This window comes from Mesoplodon bidens, assembly GCF_964165515.1.
Source record: "Mesoplodon bidens genome assembly, chromosome: 20".
Classification (NCBI taxonomy): Eukaryota; Metazoa; Chordata; class Mammalia; order Artiodactyla; family Ziphiidae; genus Mesoplodon; species Mesoplodon bidens.
Window position 1 is genome coordinate 28491118 of NC_138181.1, and position 23772 is coordinate 28514889.

Consider the following 23772-nt stretch of genomic DNA (forward strand, 5'->3'; position numbering starts at 1 on the left):
AGGTGGATCAAAAAAGATCTTGCTGTGATTTATGTCAAAGAGTGTTCTTCCTGTTTTCATCTAAGAGTTTTATACTGTCCGGGCTTACATTTAGGTCTCGAATCCATTTTGAGTTTATTTTTGTGTATGGTGTTAGGGAGTGTTCTAATATCATTCTTTTACATGTAGCTGTCCAGTTTTCCTGGCACCACTTATTGAAGAGACTGTCTTTTCTCCATTGTCTATCCATGCCTCCTTTGTCATAGATTAGTTGACCATAGGTGCTTGGGTTTATCTCTGGGTTTTCTATTCTGCTCTGCTGATCTATATTTCTGTTTTTGTGCCATTACCATATTGTCTTGATTACTGTAGCTATGTAGTATAGTCTGAAGTCAGGGAGTCTGATTCCTCTAGCTCTGTTTTTTTCCCTCAAGACTGCTTTGGCTATTCAGGGTCTTTTTGCCTTCATGCAAGTTTTAAGATTTTTTGTTCTTGTTCTGTAAAAAGTGCCATTGTTAATTTGATAGGGACTGCATTGAATCTGTAGATTGCTTTGGGTAGTATAGTCATTTTCACAACATTGATTCTTCCAGTCCAAGAACATGGTATATCTCTCCATCTGTTTGAGTCATCTTTAATTTCTTTCATCAGTGTCTTATAGTTTTCTGAGTACAGGACTTTTACCTTCTTAGGTAAACCTTAGTTAGGTTTATTCCTAGGTATTTTATTCTTTTTGTTGCAGTGGTGAATGGGATTGTTTCCTTAATTTCTCTTTCTGATCTTTTGTTGTTAGTGTTTAGGAATGCAAGAGGTTTCTGTGCATTAATTTTGTATCCTGCAGCTTTACCAAATTCATTGATTAGCTCTAGTAGTTTTCTGGTGGCATCTTTAGGATTCTCTATGTATAGTATCATGTCATCTGCAAACAGTGACAGTTTTACTTCTTCTTTTCCAATTTGTACACATTTTATTTCTTTTTCTTCTCTGATTGCTGTGGCTAGGACTTACAAAACTATATTGAATAATAGTTGTGAGAGTGGACATCCTTGTCTTGTTCCTGACCTCAGAGGAAATGCTTTCAGGTTTTCACCATTGAGAATGATGTTTGCTGTGGGATTGTCATATATGGCCTTTATTATGTTGAGGTAGGTTCCCTCTATGCCCACTTTCTGGAGAGTTTTTATCATAAATAGGTGTTGAGTTTTGTCAAAAGCTGTTTCTGCATCTATTGAGATGATCATATGGTTTTTATTCTTCAATTTGTTAATATCACATTGATAGATTTGCGTATATTGAAGAATCCTTGCATCCCTTGGATAAATCCCACTTGATCATAGTGTATGATCTTTTTAACGTGTTGCTGGATTCTGTTTGCTAGTATTTTGTTGCAGATTTTTGCCTCTATATTCATCAGTGATATTGGTCTGTAATTTTCTTTTTTTGTAGTATCTTTCTCTGATTTTGGTGTCAGGGTGATGGTGGCCTCGTAGAATGAGTTTGGGAGTGTTCCTTCCTCTGCAATTTTTTGGAAGAGTTTGAGAAGGATAGGTGTTAACTCTTCTTTAAATGTTTGATAGAATTCGCCTGTGAGGCCATCTAGTCCTGGGCTTTTGTTTGTTGGACAATTTTTAATCACAGTTTCAATTTCAGTGCTTGTGATTGGTCTGTTTTTATCTTCTATTTCTTGCTGGTTCAGTTTCAGAAGGTTCTGCTTTTCTAAGAATTTGTCCATTTCTTCCAGATTGTCCATTTTATTGGCATAGAGTTGCTTGTAGTAGTCTCTTAGGATGCTTTGTATTTCTTCGGTGTCTGTTGTAACTTCTCCTTTTTCATTTCTAATTTTATTGATTTGAGTCCTCTCCCTCTTTTTCTTGATGAGTCTGGCTAATGGTTTATCAATTTTGTTTATCTTCTCAAAGAACCAGCTTTTAGGGCTTCCCTGGTGGCGCAGTGGTTGAGAGTCCGCCTGCCGATGCAGGGGACACGGGTTCGTGCCCCAGTCTGGGAAGATCCCACATGCCGCGGAGCGGTTGGGCCTGTGAGCCATGGCCGTTGGGCCTGCGCGTCCGGAGCCTGTGCTCCGCAACGGGAGAGGCCACAACAGTGAGAGGCCCGCATACAGCAAAAAAAAAAAAAAAAAAAAAAAAAAAAGAACCAGCTTTTAGTTTTATTGATCTTTGCTATTGTTTTCTTTGTTTCTATTTCATTTATTTCTGCTCTGATCTTTATGATTTCTTTCCCTCTGCTAACTTTGGGTTTTGTTTGTTCTTCTTTCTCTGGTTCCTTTAGGTGTAAGGTTAGATGGTTTATTTGAGGTTTTTCTTGTTTCTCGAGGTAGGATTGTATTGCTATAAACTTCCCTTTTAGAATTGCTTTTGCTTCATCCCATAGGTTTTGGATGGTCGTGTTTTCATTGTCATTTGTCTCTAGGTAGTTTCTGATTTCCTCTTTGATTTCTTCAGTGATCTCTTGGTTATTTAGTAATGTATTGTTTAGCCTCCATGTGTTCGTGCTTTTTACATTTTTCTCCCTGTAATTTACTTCTAATCTCAGTGTTGTGGTCGGAAAAGATGCTTGATATGATTTCAGTTTTCTTACATTTACTGAGACTTGATTTGTGCCCCAAGATGTGATCTATCCTGGAGAATGTTCCGTGTACACTTGGGAAGAAAGTGTAATCTGCTGTTTTCATATGGAATGTTCTATAAATATCAATTAAATCTATCTGGTCTATAGTGTCATTTAAAGCTTTTGTTTCCTTATTAATTTTCTGTATGGATGATCTGTCCATTGGTGTAAGTGAGGTTTTAAAATCCCCCACGGTTGTTGTGATACTGTCGATTTCCTCTTTTATAGCTGTTAGCATTTGCCTTATGTGTTGAGGTGCTCCTATGTTGGGTGCATATATATTTATAATTGTTATTATATCTTCTTCTTGGATTGATCCCTTGATCATTATGTAGTGACCTTCCTTGTCTTTTGTAACACCCTTTATTTTAAAGTCTGTTCTATCTGATACGAGTATTGCTACTTCCGCTTTCTTTTGATTTCCATTTGCATGGAATATCTCTTTGCATTCCCTCACTTTCAGTCTCTATGTGTCCCTAGGTCTGAAGTGCATCTCTTGTAGACAGCATATGCACAGGTCTTGTTTTTGTATCCATTCAGCGAGCCTGTGTCTTTTGGTTGGAGCATTTAATCCATTGACATTTAAGGTAATTATCGATATGTGTGTTCTGAATTACCATTTTCTGAATTGTTTTGGGTTTGTTTTTGTAGGTCCTTTTCTTCTCTTGTGTTTCCCACTTAGAGAAGTTCCTTTAGCATTTGTTGTAGAGCTGGTTTGGTGGTGCTGAATTCTCTTAGCTTTTGCTTGTCTGTAAAGCTTTTGATTTCTCCATCGAATCTGAATGAGACCCTTGCCGGGTAATCTTGGTTATAGGTTCTTCCCTTTCATCACTTTAAATATATCATGGCACTCCCTTCTGGCTTGTGGAGTTTCTGCTGAGAAATCAGCTGTTAACCTTATGGGAGTTCTTTTGTATGTTATTTGTCATTTTTCCCTTGTTGATTTTAATAATTTTTCTTTGTCTTTAATTTTTGTCAGTTTGTCTTGGCGTGTTTCTCCTTGGTTTTATCCTGCTTGGGACCCTCTGCGCCTCCTGGACTTGGGTGGCTATTTCCTTTCCCATGTTAAGGAATTTTTTGACCATAATCTCTTCAAATATTTTCTCAGGTTCTTTCTCTTTCTCTTCTCCTTCTGGGACCCCTATAATGTGAATGTTGGTGCACTTAATGTTGTCCCAGAGGTCTCTTAGGCTGTCTTCATTTCTTTTCATTCTCTTTTCTTTATTCTGTTCCTTGGCAGTGATTTCCACCATTCTGTCTTTCAGGTCACTTATCCGTTCTTCTGCCTCAGTTATTCTGCTTTTGATTCCTTCTAGTCTATTTTTCATTTCAGTTATTGTATTGTTCATCTCTGTTTGTTTGTTCTTTAATTCTTCTAGGTCTTGTTAAACATTTCTTGCATCTTCTCGATCTTTGCCTCCATTCTTTTTCTGAGGTCCTGGATCATCTTCACTATCATTATTCTGAATTTTTTTCTGGGAGGTTGCCTATCTTCACTTTATTTAGTTGTTTTTCTGGGGTTTTATCTTGTTCCTTCATCTGGTACATAGCCCTCTGCCTTTTCATTTTATCTCTCTGTGAATGAGGTTTTTGTCCACAGGCTGCAGGATTGTACTTCTTGCTTCTGCTGTCTGCCCTCTGGTGGGTGAGGCTATCTAAGAGGCTTGTGCAAGCTTCCTGGTGGGCGGGACTGGTGGTGGGTAGAGCTGGGTGCTGCTCTGGTGGGCAGAGCTCAGTAAAACTTTAATCTGCTTGTCTAGTGATGGGTGGGGTTGAGTTCCCTCCCTGTTAGTTGTTTGGCCTGAGGCAACCCAGCACTGGAGCCTGCAGTGTCCTTGTTCCTGAGGTGAGCCACAGCTGCCCCCCACCTCTGCAGGAGACTCTCCAACACTAGCAGGTAGGTCTAGTTCAGTCTCCTATGGGGTCACTGCTCATTCCCCTGGGTCCTGATATGCACACTACTTTGTGTGTGCCCTCCAAGAGTAGAGTCTCTGTTTCCCCCAGCCCTGTCAAAGTCCTGCAATCAAATCCCACTAGCCTTCAAAGTCTGATTCTCTGGGAATTCCTCCTCCCATTGCCGGACCCACATGTTGGGAAGCCTGACGTGGGGCTCAAAGCCTTCACTCCAGGGGGTGGACTTCTGTGATATAAGTGTTCTGCAGTTTGTGAGTGACCCATGCAGCAGTTATGGGATTTGATTTTATTGTGATTGTGCCCCTCCTACCATCTCACTGGGGCTTCTCGTTTGTCTTTGGATGTGGGGTATCTTTTTTGGTGAGTTCCAGTGTCTTCCTGTTGATGATTGTTCAGCAGCTAGTTGTGATTCTGGTGCCTCTCGCAAGAGGGAGTTGGGACTTGGGGAGTTCTAATAGGATGAGGCCAGACTGGGAGCCTGCAGGGTTAATGTGGCCACAGAATTTAGGATGGGCGTGAAGAATCAAGGACATTCAAGAGGTGTGTAAGGTGGGATAGGGAGGGTGGGAGGGAGGGAGACGCAAGAGGGAGGAGATATGGGAACATACATGTATATGTATAACTGATTCACTTTGTTATAAAGCAGAAACTAACACACCATTGTAAAGCAACTATACTCTAGTAAAGATGTTAAAAAAAAAAGAAAAAACATTCAGAAAAAAAAAAAGAGGTGTATAAGGTAGCATTGGGTGCCGTGGTTGTGTTTAACTTGGGCAAACAAAAGGTCAGGCTCTCATCACTCTAAGAACCAAGCAGAGAGTGAAGTTCCATAATTCGGGCTTACTTGGGGGGGTGATAGGGAAGTCCAGAGGGAGATTCTCAGCGGTCCTTCTCTACCTTCCTGCCCTCGCGAATCTCTGTTTAAGGTTAATAGAAAAGAGAAGCAGCCAGGTGTTCACTGGTGCTTTGACTCTTCACCTACTCTCTGTAGTTTCCTGCTTTCCCCTACCCAGGTCAGAATTCATTTTCAGGATTTATGACTCGCAAGAGAAAAGCATTGGGAAACAGAGAATCACCTCATTTACTTGTAGATGTAGCAGTGAATGGTCGCCCCCCACCCCCTCCCTGCCCTCCTCGGACCCGGGCTGATGGTCACAAGCAGGAGAGTGTGTCCTTCCAAATGAAGCCCTGGCCTAATTAATACCTTTTTGTTATTTATAGGGCTTCAGTTCTTTGTTTCATTTCAGACAATTTCTTGGATTCATTAATGTGAAACTCTTAAAATATATAAAATGATATGTCAGTGTAATTCATGCCAAAATGTAAAAATAGAATGAACTACTGCTGAGGAAAGCTGGCTTTGTATTTTATTTCTAGTTAGAAGGTAAACTTAGTATTTCACAACAGCTAGTCATATACCAAACGTAAATAGAATTTAATTTTTTCTGATATGTGTGAAGTTTTTGGCATCCCTTCTCTTCTGGCAGAGGACCTGGTGTCTCACCGTAGCATTGCCATCACTCTGAAAAGAGTACTTAGCCAGTATAGATTTAAGATATTTTTAATTAAGCAGTAACTGTAAAAAATAAAAAAGCCAAATTCTTATTGTATGAGAAATTGGAGAGGCACTTACAATGTGGTTTTTAAATTCCAGTTTAGCATAAAGTCATTGAGCCTTATTAAAATAATTATACATGTTCTCTGTAGGACAATTTAAAACTGCAGGTAAGCAGAAAGAAAATTAAAATCTCTAATTCCATTACCTGGTGTATGGGCTTCCTGATTTTTCTCCTTGTTTATAGGAATAGATTTAGCTCTGATTTTCAGAATTTGTAGGTCTTAGGAAGAGATACAAAATTTGCTTTGCATATCTAAAAAAGAACTTAAAATATTGAATTTGGGATTATGATACTTAGTAATATAGATGCTTTTATATAGCTGGCATCGTCATATGGACGTCCATGGCAGAAAGAGTAACTTAATTCATTAAGTATTAATCAGGAGCCTGTCTGGCTGGCAATGTTGAAGGGGCTGATGAGCCGAATAAAGTACTGTTGCTTTGTTCCTACTTTGAAGCCAAGTAAGCACCATTTGCCCATCCCCACCTTCACACCCCTCTCCCATTTTGCATAGGCAGTTTTTTCACCCTCCTCTTCCCATAAACTTTACATGGCTATGAGAGTGAGAGGAATCTGCCGTTTGGGTTTGGCTGCATCTCATCACTACCCACACAGGCTGCTTCCCAGTCACACTTTTCTTTTAAAGCAGCAGCACAGAGGGGACTTCCCTGGCAGTCCAGTGGTTAGGACTCCACGATTCCACTGCAGGGAGCATGGATTCCATCCCTGGTCACAGCACTAAGATCCTGCATGCCGCACAGCGTGGCCAAAAAAAAAAAAAAGAAGAAGAAGAAGAAAATAAATAAATAAATAAATAAATAAAGCAGTAGCACAGAGGTTCTGGATAAGTTAAAGCTTCTAAAATTTCCTTTTACAAATCAGGGTAATAAAGTGGATGTTAGCACCCATGCTGTAGACCTGTGCAGGAAAGGTGATGCAGACACACGCTGTAGGATAGGGCAGCGAAACTGGCGTTGGCAACAGAATCCCAAAAGTCTCTCATAAATTTCTGAGCCTGGTTTGCTCAAGACCCTGTTCAGAGAGCCGTTTCCCTCCGTCTGCAGGCCCAGCTCCTGACCTGCAACAGTGCGTGTCCGGGAAGAATTCTGTCTTCCACGGCGTTTCTCTGCTGTAGCTCCATAACTTCGAGCAGGGTGTGAAAGCAAGTTTTTGTGTGTATATCTGGGTGTTTTGGGGTTTTGTTTTCTAAATCATATTCACAAGTGATGTGCACGTTTTCCAGTTTTAGCTGGTCTCAGCCTGTCCTCTGGAATTGAGACCTCACGTCCCACTCGTGAAGCTGATCTTTGCTGGAGTGACCGGAAACCCTTTGGGATTGGTCAGGGCCCAGGCCGTGGTAGTTGCAGTTACGGGGCGTAGGAGAGCATTTTGGAGCCAGAATGGACCAGAGGGACAGGGGCAGCTGTGGCCGAGGCTGGACCGGACCGCTCTGCTGGGACCAGGCGGCCTTGGGCAGGCTCACCCAGCCTGACCTTGAGATTCCTCATCTGGAAAACGGAAGTGACGGGACATTCCCTCCAGCAGTGTTTTTGTTTTGGTTTTTGTTTTTTGTTTTTTCCGGACACGCAGGCTCAGCGGCCATGGCTCACGGGCCCAGCCGCTCCGCAGCATGTGGGATCTTCCCAGACCGGGACACAAACCCATGTCCCCTGCATCGGCAGGCGGACTCTCAACCACTGCGCCACCAGTGAAGCCCCTTAGCATTTTAAAGGCTTCATTTGAAGACTATCACAACTTAGTTTAAAATGTACCTCTGGTAACTCAACCAGTTAGTCTATAGCAGAGTCACTGTTTAGACTTGTTACCAGGCCTTGGCTTAGCGTGGGTTTATACCTTTTAATATGTAGAACGAGTTCTCTGGGTATAACTCATCCTATCTCCGTGTTGGATGACTTACTTCCACCCCAGATAACCTCATGACATCCAGGTCACATGCTGGCTGGGTGACCCTTTTGCATGAAAGGTTGAGATTTAAACATTCATATGTTGGGATATATATATGGTGAGGAACTTGCCTTAGCATTTTAATCCCGTGCTGCTGAAAGTCAAATATAGAGGCTGTGACACTCTGGATTCGATCCTCCTGAGTCACAGAGTAGGTATGAGATGGGCATTCATTCAGCAAATACATGGTGTGCCCAGACCAGGCAGGAAGAGGCTGCTGCCTTTGCGGAGAGTACAGCCCAGCAGGAAGGGCCACCAAGGACTCCTTCCAGCCCTGGCAGAGGACAAGGGTCATCCTCAAACTAAGAGTCACATGAGTGACTTGTTTTCATGCCATAAAACTAGAGCCACGGTTCTTTATCAGGAAGAACTTGAAAGAAGCAAACTAAAGGTAGCACATCCAGCCTGTGGAAGACATGCTCAGTAAATAGCAAGGTTTTCGAATTCAAAAGTCCCCTCCTCCAGGGAGGCCTTCTTTTTTATTTTTTTTCGGTACGCGGGCCTCTCACTGCTGTGGCCTCTCCCGTTGAGGAGCACAGGCTCTGGACGTGCAGGCTCAGCGGCCATGGCTCACGGGCCCAGCCACTCCGCGGCATTGTGGGATCTTCCCGGACCAGGGCACGAACCCACGTCCCCTGCATCGGCAGGCGGACTCTCAACCACTGTGCCACCAGGGAAGCCCCCGGGAGGCCTTCTTGATGCCATTGCTTATCCGGACAAACCTCTGGCCTCCCAGCTCACGTGCCTGCTGTGACAGGGACTGGCATTCTTAGTCCATGTGTACAGGTGCCTGTGGAGACTGTCACTGAGTAGGATTTCCCCCGTGGCTGGCAGAGTCACGCTCGACACAGGGTGTGGGTGTAAGGACCTCCTTGCAAACTGGCAAAGCAGTTTCCACACAAGAAGAGAGCAGGTCGTTGTTTGAAAGCTTTTATGAAGTTCTCACCCTGGACTTGTGGAGACAAAGGGGTGATGATGGTGTCCCCCCCCAAAAAAGAGTTGAACTCCTAGAAACAGTGAGTAGAATGGTGGTTGCCAGGGCCTGGGTGGGTGGAGGAAACAGGGAGAGGTTGGTAAAGGGTCCAACTTTCAGCTGTCAGAGGAATAAGGTCTGAGGATCTGATGTCTGACGTGGTGACTGTAGTTGATAATGTTGTATAATTGAAATTTGCTGAGAGAGTAGAACTTCAGTGTCCAAAAAAGATTTAAAATGGTAAAGATGTGAGGTGATGGATGTGTTAATTCACTCAATGGGGGATCCTTTCACAACGCGTGTGTGTGTCACGTCACGTTGTCCACTGTGGATATGTTGCAGTGTTGTCAGTTACACCTCAGCAAAGCTGGAAAAACACGGCAAGAATGGCGATGCCCTTCTGGACCCAGTGGAGGGGCTTCAGCGGCTGTGGAATCGGGCAGGATGAGCGGCAGCAGCGTCGGGACAAGCCCGAGGGGAAGCTGCAGGGGCACAGCAAGAGGAGGGCTGTCACGGAAGGGCAGGTGCGGCCAGACGGCAGGGCCGCTCACTCCTCTGACACCGCCCTGGGGGCGTGCGGAGGACTCTCGGGGCAGCCTGCGAGGGGCAGTAGCCTCGTCAGGCGTGAGTCTGAGCCAGGTCCACGCTAGGAGGAAGGGAGGGGGCGGCCTTGTTCCTGCAGAGTCACGTGTAAATATGAACGTAAACGTGAACGTCATTCTCACCTCTGGGAAGCCTGGGAACAGTCGACTAGGAGAGCGTGTGAGACTTTGGAAGAATCCCTTGGTTTGAGGCTCTGGCTTCATATCTGTCTGGAATCCTTGTGTCAATCTGTGATTAGGCATTAACGCTCACTTACTTACCATTTGTCATTGCAAGCTCCTGTCACTGTTCCCCACGGCCTGTTCTTCCCTGTGATATGATTACGCACGTGGTCAGGTAAAGTGGTGGGCAGAGATGTGCCCTTCCAGCCCCACCACTGGCGACTTTGCTGCTGTGATATTCAGAGGATTTTCACACAAGTTTTCCAGAAACATCACAACTTCAGAGGGCATTTTCAGCCAGTTGTCCTAGCAGATGGGGCACAGAGGGTGGGATGGAGGGGACACGGGTTCAAGCCCTGGTCCGGGAAGATGCCACATGCTGCGGAGCAGCTAAGCCCGTGCACGACAACTACTGAGTCTGTGCTCTAGAGCCCACGAGCCACAACTACTGAGCCCACGTGCTGCAACTACTGAAGCCCACATGCCTAGAGCCCATGCTCTGCAACAAGAGAAGCCACCGCAATGAGAAGGCCACGCACCACAATGAAGAGTAACCCCCGCTCGCTGCAACTAGAGAAAGCCCACGCGCAGCAACAAAGACCCAACGCAGCCCAATAAATAAATAAATAAGTAAATTACTTAATTAGCCTCGCCCCAAGCAAGGTCCACTCCTATCGAAAGAAACATGGCAGATGTAGGCCTTCTGAGCCTCTGGGCAAAACCCCGCCTTCACAGCAGCCTCTGAAAGGCCGAGGAAGGGTAAGGAACAGACACGTTTCCTTTCAGCCTGTGAGCTAGTGCCTCGTACGTTCTAAGTGGCCAGCACTCGGAGATGCTACAGGCAGGCTTGTTTTGCTGGACCAGTGTGTGTTTGTGGGAATTTGGATTTTGTGACTCTGAACTCTCTCCCCTTCCACGGAGGTGGGAGGGAGCTATTTTCCCTTGTGCAGTTGGCTAGTTTTCTCTGGTGACGAGATTGACCTGTGTTTGGCGGCACAGAACTGGTTTGCTAAGTACTGAGTCGGCCTCCCCCACCCCTTAGGCAGGTCCTCCTGTTGGTACGGGGGCGCTCAGGAAGCCGAAAACTGGAGAGGAAGCTGGGGTGGGGGGACAGGAAAGCCTCCTGAGGATTAGAGGAGAGCGATAGAGAACCAGAGCCCCCCAGGTGGCCACCAGGATCTGGGCTTGTCTCCTGCAAGGTGGAGATGAGCCATGTGTGGGCGAGTTTGAACCCGGATGTCCTACAGGCTGGTCTGAAGCTCGCTCTGCCGCATTTTAGATGTGGGACTGAGACGGGAAGGTCTCCCCACCGTCTGTTTGTCCATTTTCTCTTCTTCGAAGTGAACACTTCCTTCCAAGCCTCCTGCACTCAGATGACAACACCCAGCGCCGGCTGTAACGGATGCTTCTGCCCCTCCTTCACCCACTGTGGGTAAAGGATCTCGGGAAATTGGCTGGTTAAATGGTGAGCGTGAACAGTAAACCGGAGGGTTCATGGGTGCCTGGTTACATTTATGTCAACATAATGCAGGAGTCTAGGTATTTTTAAAATACCCTGTTCATTATCCTAAAAAATCTGGTTGGCAACATCACCTACCTATTGGCTCGTCTTGAATAAAGGCCCTAGTTTGCTCTGTCAAAGATCTCGTGTTGCTGGGTAGAACTGATGGCCAGAGAGAGCCTCTAGGTCCCCGGATGGAAAAGTCTCTTTGTGCCTGTTTATAAAAGGCTGCAGGTGATGGTGGCCTGAGCAGGTAAGATGCATGTGAAATCTGCGTGCTGGGAGGAGTGTATTTTACACGGACGATATTGGAAAGAGCAAAAAAAGGTCATTTTTACCCCCAAGAATTGTGGTTTCCACCTGCTGCTTTTCTCCCTAGAGATGGATTAGATAAAATCCAGCCCAGTCTTCAGCAGCCTCTTTAGATGTTACTGGGTTCTCCCCACTCCCTCTCTGCTGTCCCTACCTTCTCCTCCTCCCTCCCTCCCTCCCTCCTACTTCCTGCCCTCCCCCAATCCATCTCCTTAGAGGAAATAAAGGGTAGTAACAGGTGGTTGACTGTTGGGGCCATTTTCTAGATGGAGATAAATGGGACCACAATTTATAAAGCTCAGGCCTTTCTACTCGTGAGAAATCCTCAGGGATGTAATAATTTGCTTTTGCATTTATTCATTCATTCATTCATTTATTTATATTTATTTTTGGCTGCGTTGGGTCTTCGTTGCTGCACGCGGGCTTTCTCTAGTTGCGGCAAGCAGGGGCTACCCTTCGTTGCGGTGTGTGGGCTTCTCATTGCGGTGGCTTCTCTTGTTGCGGAGCACGGGCTCTAGGTGCATGGGCTTCAGTAGTTGTGGCTCATGGGTTCTAAAGCACAGGCTCAGTAGTTCCTCGGCATGTGGGATCTTCCCAGACCAGGGCTCGAACCCTTGTCCCCTGCATTGGCAGGCAGATTCTTAACCACTGCGCCAACAGGGAAGTCCCTGCTTTTGCATTTAAATGTGGGAGTGATGCAAAATGAGTCTCACCATCAAATGTTCCTTTTTCTCAAGTATTGGCAAGAGCTCTAGTCCTGGGAACCGTTGATTCACAGATGTTCACTGTCTTCCTGTCCTTACTGCCCCTGAGGGGAACTTGAACTTTTATTTCCTAACTCAGCCCACGTGGGGAGACTGACCTCTAGAGGAACCTTTGCTTGTATAGCCATTGCCGAATAGCCTCGTGACCGCAATTTGACGGTAGGGTGGTCACTACCCACTGACTCACAATCTTTTCTTTTTTTAAAACTGGGAAAACTGTATAAACCACACTAAAGAGGAAAGAAAAAACCCTTAATCCTCCCTGACTCAATCTTATTGGCCAATTTCCTGCACATTCCACTGGGGTTGTCTGCATAGCTCTCCCTGTGTTTTTTTTTTTTTTTTTTTTGCGGTAGGCGGGCCTCTCACTGTTGTGGCCTCTCCCCTTGCAGAGCACAGGCTCCGGATGCGCAGGCTCAGCAGCCATGGCTCACGGGCCCAGCCGCTCCGCGGCATGTGGGATCTTCCCAGACCGGGGCACGAACCCGTGTCCCCTGCATCGGCAGGCGGACTCTCAACCACTGCGCCACCAGGGAAGCCCCTCCCTGTGTTTTGAGTACAGCTGAAACCCACATCTTCACCCCCGATCTGTAGGTGATGTCAGAAGTCCAGAAAGGCCAGATTTAAAATATTTCTTCATTTAAGTAGGTGTTCCTAGAAATAGCTGCATGTACTTGGATAACCCGATAGTTAAATGCCCTGCCTTTGAAATGGCTCAATTTTGTAGCACATATGGACATTTGAGCTTCCGTTGCACTCAGCATGTAAGCCCTCACCTTGCAGGTGTAACTAAGGTTGCTAACACCCAGGGTTTATGGATAGCACTTCCGTTCAAGATGAACGGTAACTCATATGCACATCAAAAATGATGAGTCCTTACGGGCATATTGCGATCATCGTGGAGCAACAAAGCACAGACCCTGTTGCTCGGTCTCCCCACCCTCATTTCACTCAGCTCCTCTCCTGAAATTACAGAGTACGCCTTACAGTTAAGTGACACTGTGACCTGTCACCCAGTGTTTCACCTATACCTTAAATTGTACAGTTTGGGCATAGAATTCATTTACTGCTTTATCTTCAAACTTTTGCTACTTTGCCAATTAGAGTAATAATAAATGTCTTGTCCTCGGTTACTTTGTCAAGATGATGGCTTTATTTGGGATGTGATTAACTTTTTTTTTTTTTGCGGTACGCGGGCCTCTCACTGCCGTGGCCTCTCTCGTTGCGGAGCACAGGCTCCGGACACGCAGGCTCAGCGGCCATGGCTCACGGGCCCAGCCGCTCCACGGCACGTGGGATCCTCCCGGACCGGGGCACGAACCCGTGTCCCCTGCATCGGCAGGCGGACTCTCAACCACTGCGCCACCAGGGAAGCCCCTGATTAACTTCTTTAACTTTGATTTGGCTTTTTCACCACCATGCTTCTCAAAGCCCTGAAGATCATATACCCCCAAAACGGTAGCATAACCGAAGAATTACTTAGGCAAACGTTTGTTATAAAATGATACTCCAGAGCAGTGATTCTCAAAGTAGGAACTGGGGAGTTGGCCTGTTGTCTTGAAGAGATAGGGTCTCCATATATCCAGAGCGAAACGTACTCTGTTTTTTCAAACCTACCCCAATCCCTAGTTTCCTATTCTGCATTGTCGTCTCCGGCCTCTGACTCTCCCTTCCTGTGTTCCTGCATCCAGTTACCTACCAATCCCATTCATTCGTGCTTAGCGCCTCCAGTGTCACGCCCCTGCCCTAGTCCAGGCCCACGTCCGTCGGTCTCTGTCCATCTTGTTCCGTACACTGCTCACCCTCCTTGTAGATTTCCTTTTAAAGCATTACCCGGATCTTCACCGCTTCCCTGCTGGGGACCTTAATGCTTCCAGGCTGGCGCACCAGAGTCCTCCGAAGGGCCGGCTGAAACGCGGCTGCTGGATCACACCCCCAGAGTTTCTGACTTGGTAGATCTGGCAGAGGGCTCGCCAAATGCGTTCCCTACAAGGGCCAGGTGTTACCTTGACCATCCTCTGAGGACCTCAGCTCGGGGGTGAGCCTGTGCTCTGTAGCTTCTAGGCTTCTCCTCTCTATTCGTTCCGGCTCCCTCCACACTCCTCTGCTCGGCCAGTACTCCTGGAGTCCCTCTGGTCATGTAGGGATAAGATTTAGCCGCCTTCAGAACAAGCCCTGTATCTTATTTCCTGGTTCCCGTCAGCTCTGTTGGCAGCCGTGGGCACCGCTCAGCAGAGCGCACTGGGAAGGCAATACTGCTTTTGCAGAGAAACAACTGAGTAGTGCCACGGATGAGCGACTGGCCTGAGGAGAGGTGTAGGTGGCACCATGCTAGGCTGAGGTCATGAGGGCCTCTCCGCGGGCCACCAGGCTGCCTGCGCCTTCAGGCCATGTGGTGACACGCAGAGCAGGTCGGTCGGGTGGCCAGGAGACAGGTATTTAATGGCGGCTGGCTCCTCTTTAGCAGGCGCACCTTTTACTTTTCTCAGCGTTTTTTCTCCTTCCCATTTTCTATCTTTCAGTCTCCTGTCTCTCTCTTTCTATCTTAGCCTCGGTGCCCTGGGTCTTTGGGGTAGTTTCCTGGGTTGAAGAGGCTTCTGATGTTTACTCTAAAGCCACGAATTGCTTCTGAATTTTAATCTGAATATTTGTTGGTGAAATGATATAGGCTAAGAAGGACTGGCCTTGTAGTCCTCTCTTGCGGGCCTCTCACTGTTGTGGCCTCTCCCGTTGCGGAGCACAGGCTCCGGACGCGCAGGCTCAGCGGCCATGGCACACGGGCCCAGCTGCTCTGCGGTATGTGGGACCCTCCCGGACCGGGGCACAAATCCGTGACCCCTGCATCGGCAGGTGGACTCTCAACCACTGCGCGACCAGGGAAGCCCTAAATGATAACTTTTAAAAAAATATTTATTTATTTATTTGGCTGTGTCGGGTCTTAGTTGAGGCACGCGGGCTTCTCTCTAGTTGCGGAGCGCAGGCTCCAGAGCTCACAGGCTTAGTTGCCCCACAGCGTGTGGGATCTTAGTTCCCTGAGCAGGGATCGAACCCATGTCCCTTGCACTGGAAGGCAGATTCTTAACCACTGGACCACCAGGGAAGTCCCCTATAAATGATAACTTAATAGGGGAAGGAAAGAGCTAATGGGAGGAGGAGTGAAGAATCCTAATTTTTAAAAAACAGCAACAATAAGGAAAAGAATCCACCAGCACCTGTGTGGCTGTCTCTTTGCCTTATAAAGGGTCTCCACACTGGCCTGTCCCCTGCAGTGCATCCTGTTTCCCCGTCAGCTCTGCGTCTTGGAGACCTCGCCTTTTGCCCCTTCCTGAAGCCTTTCCTAGTTTCTTCCTTCAAACCTCATGCTAGAAACAATGTCTCCCACTTTTGAACCGTGCTTTCTTGTGGTACCAGAAGTCCTTGTATCATGATCTAACCTCCCCCAAGAAATTTTAAACAAAAATACGTCTGTACCCCTTGCAGTATCTCCGGGGCCCCAGCATGCTGAGCTGCTCACTGGTTGAGAACTCCTGCCTCTTGAGATGACTTGCCAGTTAGGCGTTCTTGTCCATAACGGGTGTACTTTCTGAGCCGACAGATGGCAGCTGAGAGGAGGGGGCACAACGGTAGCAACTCTGCCTCCTTACAAGTGCTGCAGGTCAGTGTGTCCATGCACATCCTACATTTTATAGCTGATGATGGTAACTAGTAGATGCTACCTGAGAAACTGAAGTCGGCAAAGAGAAAAAGCAGTAGACATCATCTCCAAAAGAATATAGATAACATGATGGAAGTAAAACTGAGCAGTGTGTCCTTTCCACAAGACCTGACAAAAATCCGTCCTCTGTGCTGCTGGCCGCAGTTTGAGAATCATCACAGTGCATTTCGGGGTTGGTGTCCAGTCCTCAGACTCTTCAGCCTTGTCTGGCATGACCAGTGCTTATAGGTCAGTGAACCTTTTTTCTTTTTCCCTCAGCTGCTTCCTTTTCCCAGGGGTCCTGGATGGACATGGTCCCGGCCTTGCTTCTCTGAAGCCTGCACTTGTCTCCAGGTGGATGATTTATATCAGACGCCAGCACATCCCGCCCTGGAGGTCATCCAGCAAATGCTCACCAAGCAGCTGCTCCCAGGCCCTGGAGAGGACTGAAAGTGCACATGGTAGACTTTTTATTTTTGATGCTTTCTGCTGACGTGCCATCTGTCTGTCTGTCTTTTTCCCAGGGCAGTGATGGTGCCCGGAGATCCGTGCTCCTGGACAGTGACGAGCCCTTGGTGTATTTCTATGATGACGTCAGAACATTATATGAAGGTTTCCAGAGGGGCATACAGCTGTCAAGTAAGCATTTGCCTGAATCCGTGTGACTAAGGCTTCATGTTTTTCCTTCAGAAAGAGGAGTGAAAGCCATATTTGCTCCCAACTTTCTCCCACTCGGTCTGGCTCCCGGCTCCCTGTCTCCATCCATAACTTCCACAGAGTGAGTCTCACTGCACACGGGTCCCGCCGGGTGTGCCCCGTGGCCAAGGGGCTTCCATGGTCACATACGTGTTTCATGGAGAGTCACACGTCTGTTAGCTCAGAATAGGCTCTGACGTTTCTTGCAGTAAAGAGACCTGTTTAATTGCGCCTGATCCAACATTTCTCAGACTTGCTTGACCAGGAGACCCATATTTTGAGAAATGAACACTGACATCCAAGGAAGCGGGGTTCCATCAGAGGCACTTGGGGGGCGTCGGCTCACGGGACTGCCCTTCATCCCTGAGGGTGGCACGAAAGACCCCGGGTACCTGGAAGCTGCCCGGCCTTCCAGCCCCTCTCCCTCCTGCCCCATGTAAGAAACAAAATAGAAATAAAGAAACAAAGACTCAGACCAAAACCCAGGGAGAAAACATTTGCAATCTGAATTCATTGTTTCACGTCTGAGGACCACAGTAGAATCTACCTGATACTTTGTGGAATGAAAGATACAAACGAGAATCCAGGAATATTTATGCGTGTTAAAACGAGAATCTAGGAATATTTATGCATGTTAAGTCCATCCTTTTTTCTTTTTAATTTTTTTCGCCTTTCAGATAATGGCCCATGTTTAGGCTCTCGGAAACCAGACCAACCTTATGAATGGCTTTCATACAAACAGGTGAGTTTTCTGGCTGTGTGGCCGCCTTACGCAAGCCATAGTGCTGGAACATGGCAGTTCTTGGAGCCGTTGAACATTGGGCAGGAAGGAGTAATGAGCTGTAGGTCCGGTGGGCAGAGGGATCTCTCAGTGTTGATTTTGCCTTACCAGAGCCAAATAGTAGTTTTCAGATCCCTCATTTTCACAAGTGGTGTAAAAACAGTTCATGTGCGTTGGAAATTTCACATTGCACGATGGTCTTCAGGCCTCACAGAATCTTCAAGTGCTTCTGGGTTACATCATCTTCTTGTCACGTTACTGTTTTGTACAGGTCTCAGCCTATCAATAATCAATATTGTGGCTGGGCCAGCCCTCGTGGTTCATATTATGATTGCAAGACGCCTTTTAGGAATAACCATAAGGAAACTTGGAAAAAATAAAGCTTTCTTACTACAGGACATGGAAATGACACAGCACACCTGGGCCACACAGGGGAGGTCTCGGGTAGGGGGAGAGAGAGCATAGAGCACCTGGGGTTCTGCTTTATTGGGGTCAAAGCTGGGGGCCTAGGGTTTCGAGGGCTCATCTTATTGATGAGTTTGAAACAGAAGAGCCGGAACTTAAAGCACAAGAAGAGAGAAAACAAGTGGCTCAAAAGGTCAGTTATCAACATCAGCCAAGATCTGTAAAACAAAGCAGCCTCCTGCTGGGAGGGGGCCTGGCTCCTTATCTAGCCTTTGGCTGGTGATGCATCAGCCTTGGAAGTGGATGGTCAGCAATCAAAGCTTAAGGCCGGCACTTGCATTACAAAAAGAGAGAAAGCCCAGCCCTTGGGGTTTACACTGCAGTCTCCTCTAGTGGTCTGTTCCTCTATTGCTTCTGTTATATATTGGCTGGAGGAGAGAAAGCAGGTCCATTGCAGGTGGGATGTTTGAAGGCAGATTGAAAAATCACTGGGGTTTCAGAAGTACATTTGTACATTTCAGACAGAGGCTGGTGAAGATAAAAAAATAGACTTAAGCTAACTTTGAATTTGTATATTTCAATCACTTTTCCCCCCTAGCCCAGTGATTCTTAGCTTTTGGGGTTAGGAACCCCTGTAAGGTTTTTCAAAGAAAGGTCTGGACCTTCTTTCTAGAGATACAAGTGCATGCATAGAATCCCAATAAGCTCTGAAAACCATCTAGGTACTCGCAGGTTCCCAGCCCTTACACACAAGCAGGAGTTGTGAAACAGTCCATGACGTGTGGAAGTAATAAGCACATTAATGTCATTCTTGCTGTCGCCTGGCCAGCTGTTGCTTTCACCGCCATTGGTGCGTGGGGAGGGGTACTATGTGCCAGAACCTACGGGCTTCTGGGGCAGGAATAGGTGTGATTCTATTTTCTGCGGGCGTGGGTGTGGATTTAAAGTGCTCTTGAGAATTTACCAACTGAGACTAAAGAAAAGAATTCCAAATTAAGATTAAAAACATTTTTTTTTAGTTCATTTGGGGTAGGAATGAGGAGAGGATGAGGGCTGGGGGCAGGGATATAGCCCTGCCTAATTTTTATGAATCCACCTATTTTTACATAGTTGTAATTAATAGTATGCATTTTTGTATTCATTTATCTTACTTAAAATTGTTACAAATACTCTGTTTGATATGGTTTTCATAACTGTAGTATTTACTAGCTGTAGAACATTTTCTTAGAGATTTACCATCATTTACTTAACCATCCAGCCATTGGTCTTTTTTCCCCTAGACTTTTGTGACTTTAGATAATTTTGAAATACATATCTTTGTACCTAAAGTTTTTTCAAACCTCTGGTTAGGATCGGGTTATTTCCAAAGAATGAATTCTCAAGAATAGAATTGTGGAGCCTACTGATAAGAGCCTGTTCTTTTTTTTTTTTAAAGATCTCCCCCAAACTTGTTGTTTGTGTGTTTATATCAAAGGACAAGTTTTGGCCACTTGGTTGCTCTTTATAGACACAGACACAAAATTCTGTGTCCCTGGATTGCTTTTATAATTTTATAAAACTGAAGTATAAAAGTATAGAAACTAAACTAAAATATAGAAACTCTGACATGTGTCATCTGTGACTTGCAGCTGTTGGGGTGAAGTTCATTTGCTTTGCAGAAGGAACTGTATGATCAGTTTTCTTACAGTGAGTTCTGGTGATTCAAACCTTGAACTTTACAAAAATGTGTAACTAAAGGAATGCCTGTTTGCCCCTGTTCTTTCCCCCCAGGCAATGCTGCTTCTTGGCTGAGATATTAGGCTTGGCCATCGCAGGAAGCCGTGTTCCTTGAGTTGGGCCTGATGCTCTTCCTGATTTTTTCTCCCCCGTTTTAGGTTGCAGAAATGGCAGAGTGTGTGGGCTCAGCGCTGCTCCACAAGGGCTTCAAGGCGGCCCCAGATCAGTTCATCGGCATCTTTTCTCAGAACAGACCTGAGGTATTAACCATTAGGCGCTGACCGTACATGGTTCGGAGAGATCTCAGATGGAAGAACCAGTTAGGGTTCACACCTACCTCTGCTTCAGCCCAGATTCTTTGTTCTGATTACCTCTGAGAACATGACTTTGTGTTATGCCTTAGAGAGTTACATGTATGAAAACCCAAACCAGGCCCTTCTTAGCCTTTAGGTAGGAAAAAGAAAATCACTTTTAAAGAAAATTATGGTTTTTTGTTTTTTTTTTAAATCAGGTCCCCAGACAAAAACTAGTCAAGAAAGTCTTAGAACAAATAACTAACAAAGAAGTCTTCCCACTTTAAGGGCTTCCTCTGTGATTAGAAAAATGGCATTAATAAATGACAGAGAAACTTGGATACATTTTTGTCAGTAGCAAACTCTCATCTTTTCTCTCTAAAAGGTCTGGGCTCTCTCTGCCCAGGTTATAAAGTTTAAAATCCCAGGGACCATGGAGAAGGGCCCTCACTGGGAGCTGGCCTTAATTTGGGCAAGCAGACTGTTGTTTAGCCATCTGGGCCCATGTGTGGTGCTTCTGTAAACCGCTGTATTGAATTACATTTAAATGAGAAGCCCCTTGGAGCTATTGCCTGTAGTGTGAGTAAACAAATAGTGGCATAGCTGGTGCAGAAAAATTCAAACACTGGACTTGAAGAAATTGAATTGAGTCTTAGACCTACTTGGGTCCAAAAGACATGTTGGTTCAATCTCTGTGCTACTGTTTTATAAATTAGAGTGGTTTCTCAGTGGTTTTTTTAAAATAAATTTATTTATTTATTATTTTTGGCTGCATTGGGTCTTCGTTGCTGTGCACGGGCTTTCTCTAGTTGCGACGAGCTGGGGCTACTCTTCGTGCGGTGCACGAGCTTCTCATTGCCATGGCTTCTCTTGTTGGGGAGCACAGGCTCTGGGTGCGTGGGCTTCAGTAGTTGCAGCACGCGGGCTCAGTAGTTGTGGCACGCGGGCTTAGTTGCCCCGCGGCACGTGGGATCTTCCCGGACCAGGGCTCGAACCCATGTCCCCTGCATTGGCTGGCAGATTCTTAACCACTGCGCCACCAGGGAAGTCCACGGTGGAGTCCTGATGCCTTCGAGGGTGGGGAGGCCAAGGGAATGTCAGGAACAATGGCACGCTTGCATGGAGCAGCATGTCTGTGACGGGGGATGAAGCATTTCACTGTGGTGGAGGGTGGAGTGGCAGGATGAGAGAGAGAGAGACAGCTCCAGGCCAAGTGAATGTGAGTGGGTTGTGCTTGCTTCCCACAGCCGCTGTGCCCTTATCCATGCCATGTGTTCTGCAGATGATGGGCACCACTGAGGATTATAAGCAAAAGAGTGACTCTGCTGCATCTGCCTTGTAGGCGGGTCAGTTGCTGTGTGGCTGATGGGTTTAGAGGAAGATGACCAGTGACTGTGTCACTTCTTTCCTTCCTCACTTTCCTGGGGAGCCTTCCAGGACAGTTTTCCCGGTAGACAATGTGTCCCTCTTCCCCTAGTCCCAGGCCCTATGGCACACTGTGGCCAGATTGCTGTCCCTCAGGGCCCCAGTTGCTGTTTGGCCGAGAAACCCCAGAGGCTGCACCTTGCCAGGGACGTAGAGCCAGGCTCCCCCGTGGCCTCAGGCCGGCTCCAGCCCTCGCTCCAGCCTAGCCAGTCCCCACAGCCCTGCTGGGCCATCCCTGCCAGCCTGGTGGCTCACTGATGCCCCCACTCCCTGCTTTTTTTTTTTTTTTAATATTTATTTGGCTGCATTGGGTCTTAGATGCGGCGCGTGGGATCTTCGTTGCGGCATGCAGGATCTTTCATTGCGGCACGCGGGCTTCTCTCTAGTTGTGGCATGCGGGCTCAGTAGTTGTGGCACGTGGGCTTAGTTGCTCCGCGGCAAGTGGGATCTTAGTTCCCTGACCAGAGATCGAACCTGCGACCCCTGCATTGGAAGGCAGATTCTTACCCACTGGACCACCCTCCCTGCTTTTTTTTTTTTTTTAACATCTTTATTGGAGTATAATTGCTTTACAATGGTGTGTTAGTTTCTGCTTTATAACAAAGTGAATCAGTTATACATATACATATATCCCCATATCTCTTCCCTCTTGCATCTCCTTTTACCCTCCCTGCTTTGATCTCACAGTCCCGGCTCCCAGAGTCCCCTTACCTTTCTCTCCACCTTCCCAAATCGTGCTGCTCTTGCAAAGGGCAAGCTCGGTTACCTCCCCCACCAAGGAGGCCCGCTGCAGGCTGTCTTGCCTCTGAGCCCGTCACTCTCATGCTGTTCATCCTCTTTTCACATATTTGCCTCAAATTTTCAGGCAAATTGTACTTTCCTTTTAAGAAGTGGGCAAGTGTTTTGCTCTCATTAGGAATCCCTTTGGTGCCTGGCACATAGTAGTAGATACACAGATGTTAGTTTTGCTACATCTGGTGTCTCCATGTTGAATCTCTATAGAGTATTGTTTTCCCTGGAGTGGTTCCACAGTATCTCATTTTCTCACCCTGATCTTTACTTTGTCTTTAGTGGGTGATCATTGAACAGGGATGCTTTACTTATTCGATGGTGATCGTTCCCCTCTACGATACCCTCGGAACAGAAGCAATCACCTACATCATCAACAAAGGTATGTTTGCGGCCTTTAGGGGCACTTTGGCATAGTTATTGGTTAGATACAGAGACTACATTTGCTTATACATGATATGATAGGGATTTTTCCATTTACATCTAACCTCCTGTTCAAAACATGTAGTACTTAACCTGGTGTCAGATGTTACAGTCAAGCTTTTAATATCCCAGAGCTGGTTCCTCACTGTGTCTCTTCACTTCCAGCTGAACTCTCTCTGGTTTTTGTGGACAAGCCAGGGAAGGCCAACCTCTTATTAGAAGGTGTAGAAAATAAATTAACACCATCCCTTAAAACTATCGTTCTCATGGACTCCTATGGCAGTAATCTGTTGGAACGAGGCAAGAAGTGCGGGGTGGAGATCATCAGCATGAAAGCGATGGAGGTGAGTCACCCTGCCCTGCCCACCTCACTGCAGGGTTTCCCTGAGGTCATTTTGGCTCAAATATGGTGTCCAGGGCGACCACGAAGTCCCAACTCTGGCTGGTCCTGTAGAAGATGGCGAGCAGAAATCTCTGTCTCATTACTGGAAAGAAGAATTCTACCCGCATCCCAGTGTTAATCCGTCACATTTTACAGAAAGTGTTCTCATCAGGCGAGGTGCAGCGCTCACATACTCATTCTAGAGCGCTGACAAGCCACGCCCATAAATGCTGGAAATGGGAATTTCAGATCCAGGCAGAGATTTAAGTTTGTATGTCCTCTTTAGGCTTTAACACCTTTTACTTACTGATTTATCTCTAAAACGGAGCCAGACATAGAAATCTGCCTCATTATTCTTTTCCCCAGGTTGCTTTTATAGGGTCCTGGTGAATTCCTAGCATAGAGGCTTGATTTGGTTTATTTTTGTATTATATTTAAGATTCACATTAATCACAACTTTAAAGGTAACCATTCTAGGAAAATGAGTGTGGTCCATGTTTAAATTGATTGTTTGACATCGGATCCTACAAGAAGCCAGCCTCCCCAGTTGTTTTTGGATTAAACTTCAATCCAAAACAGTGGGCAAGAGGAGGCCCTTGTTATTATGTGCATATCACGGGAAGTAATGGGTTCAATAGAATAAGTCATTCTCTTTCTGAAAATGTTACAAATATTTTCCTGGAACCGTTATAAATAGGGTTTTGAATTTTAGTTACAGTTCTCCTTCTATCAAGAATTTGAGCTACGAG

At 46.2% G+C, this 23772-nt stretch overlaps 1 protein-coding gene across 1 annotated transcript in view; it reads left to right on the forward strand.

Moving 5' to 3' along the window:
- The window catches only part of ACSL1 (acyl-CoA synthetase long chain family member 1), a 65318-nt gene that overhangs the window by 22020 nt on the left and 19526 nt on the right, over positions 1–23772 (forward strand). The window contains exons 3-7 of the mRNA XM_081221175.1: positions 16638–16752; positions 17487–17551; positions 19870–19971; positions 22501–22600; positions 22807–22985. Coding sequence (XP_081077301.1) covers positions 16638–16752; positions 17487–17551; positions 19870–19971; positions 22501–22600; positions 22807–22985 — 561 coding nt within the window. The remainder of the gene's footprint in view (positions 1–16637; positions 16753–17486; positions 17552–19869; positions 19972–22500; positions 22601–22806; positions 22986–23772) is intronic.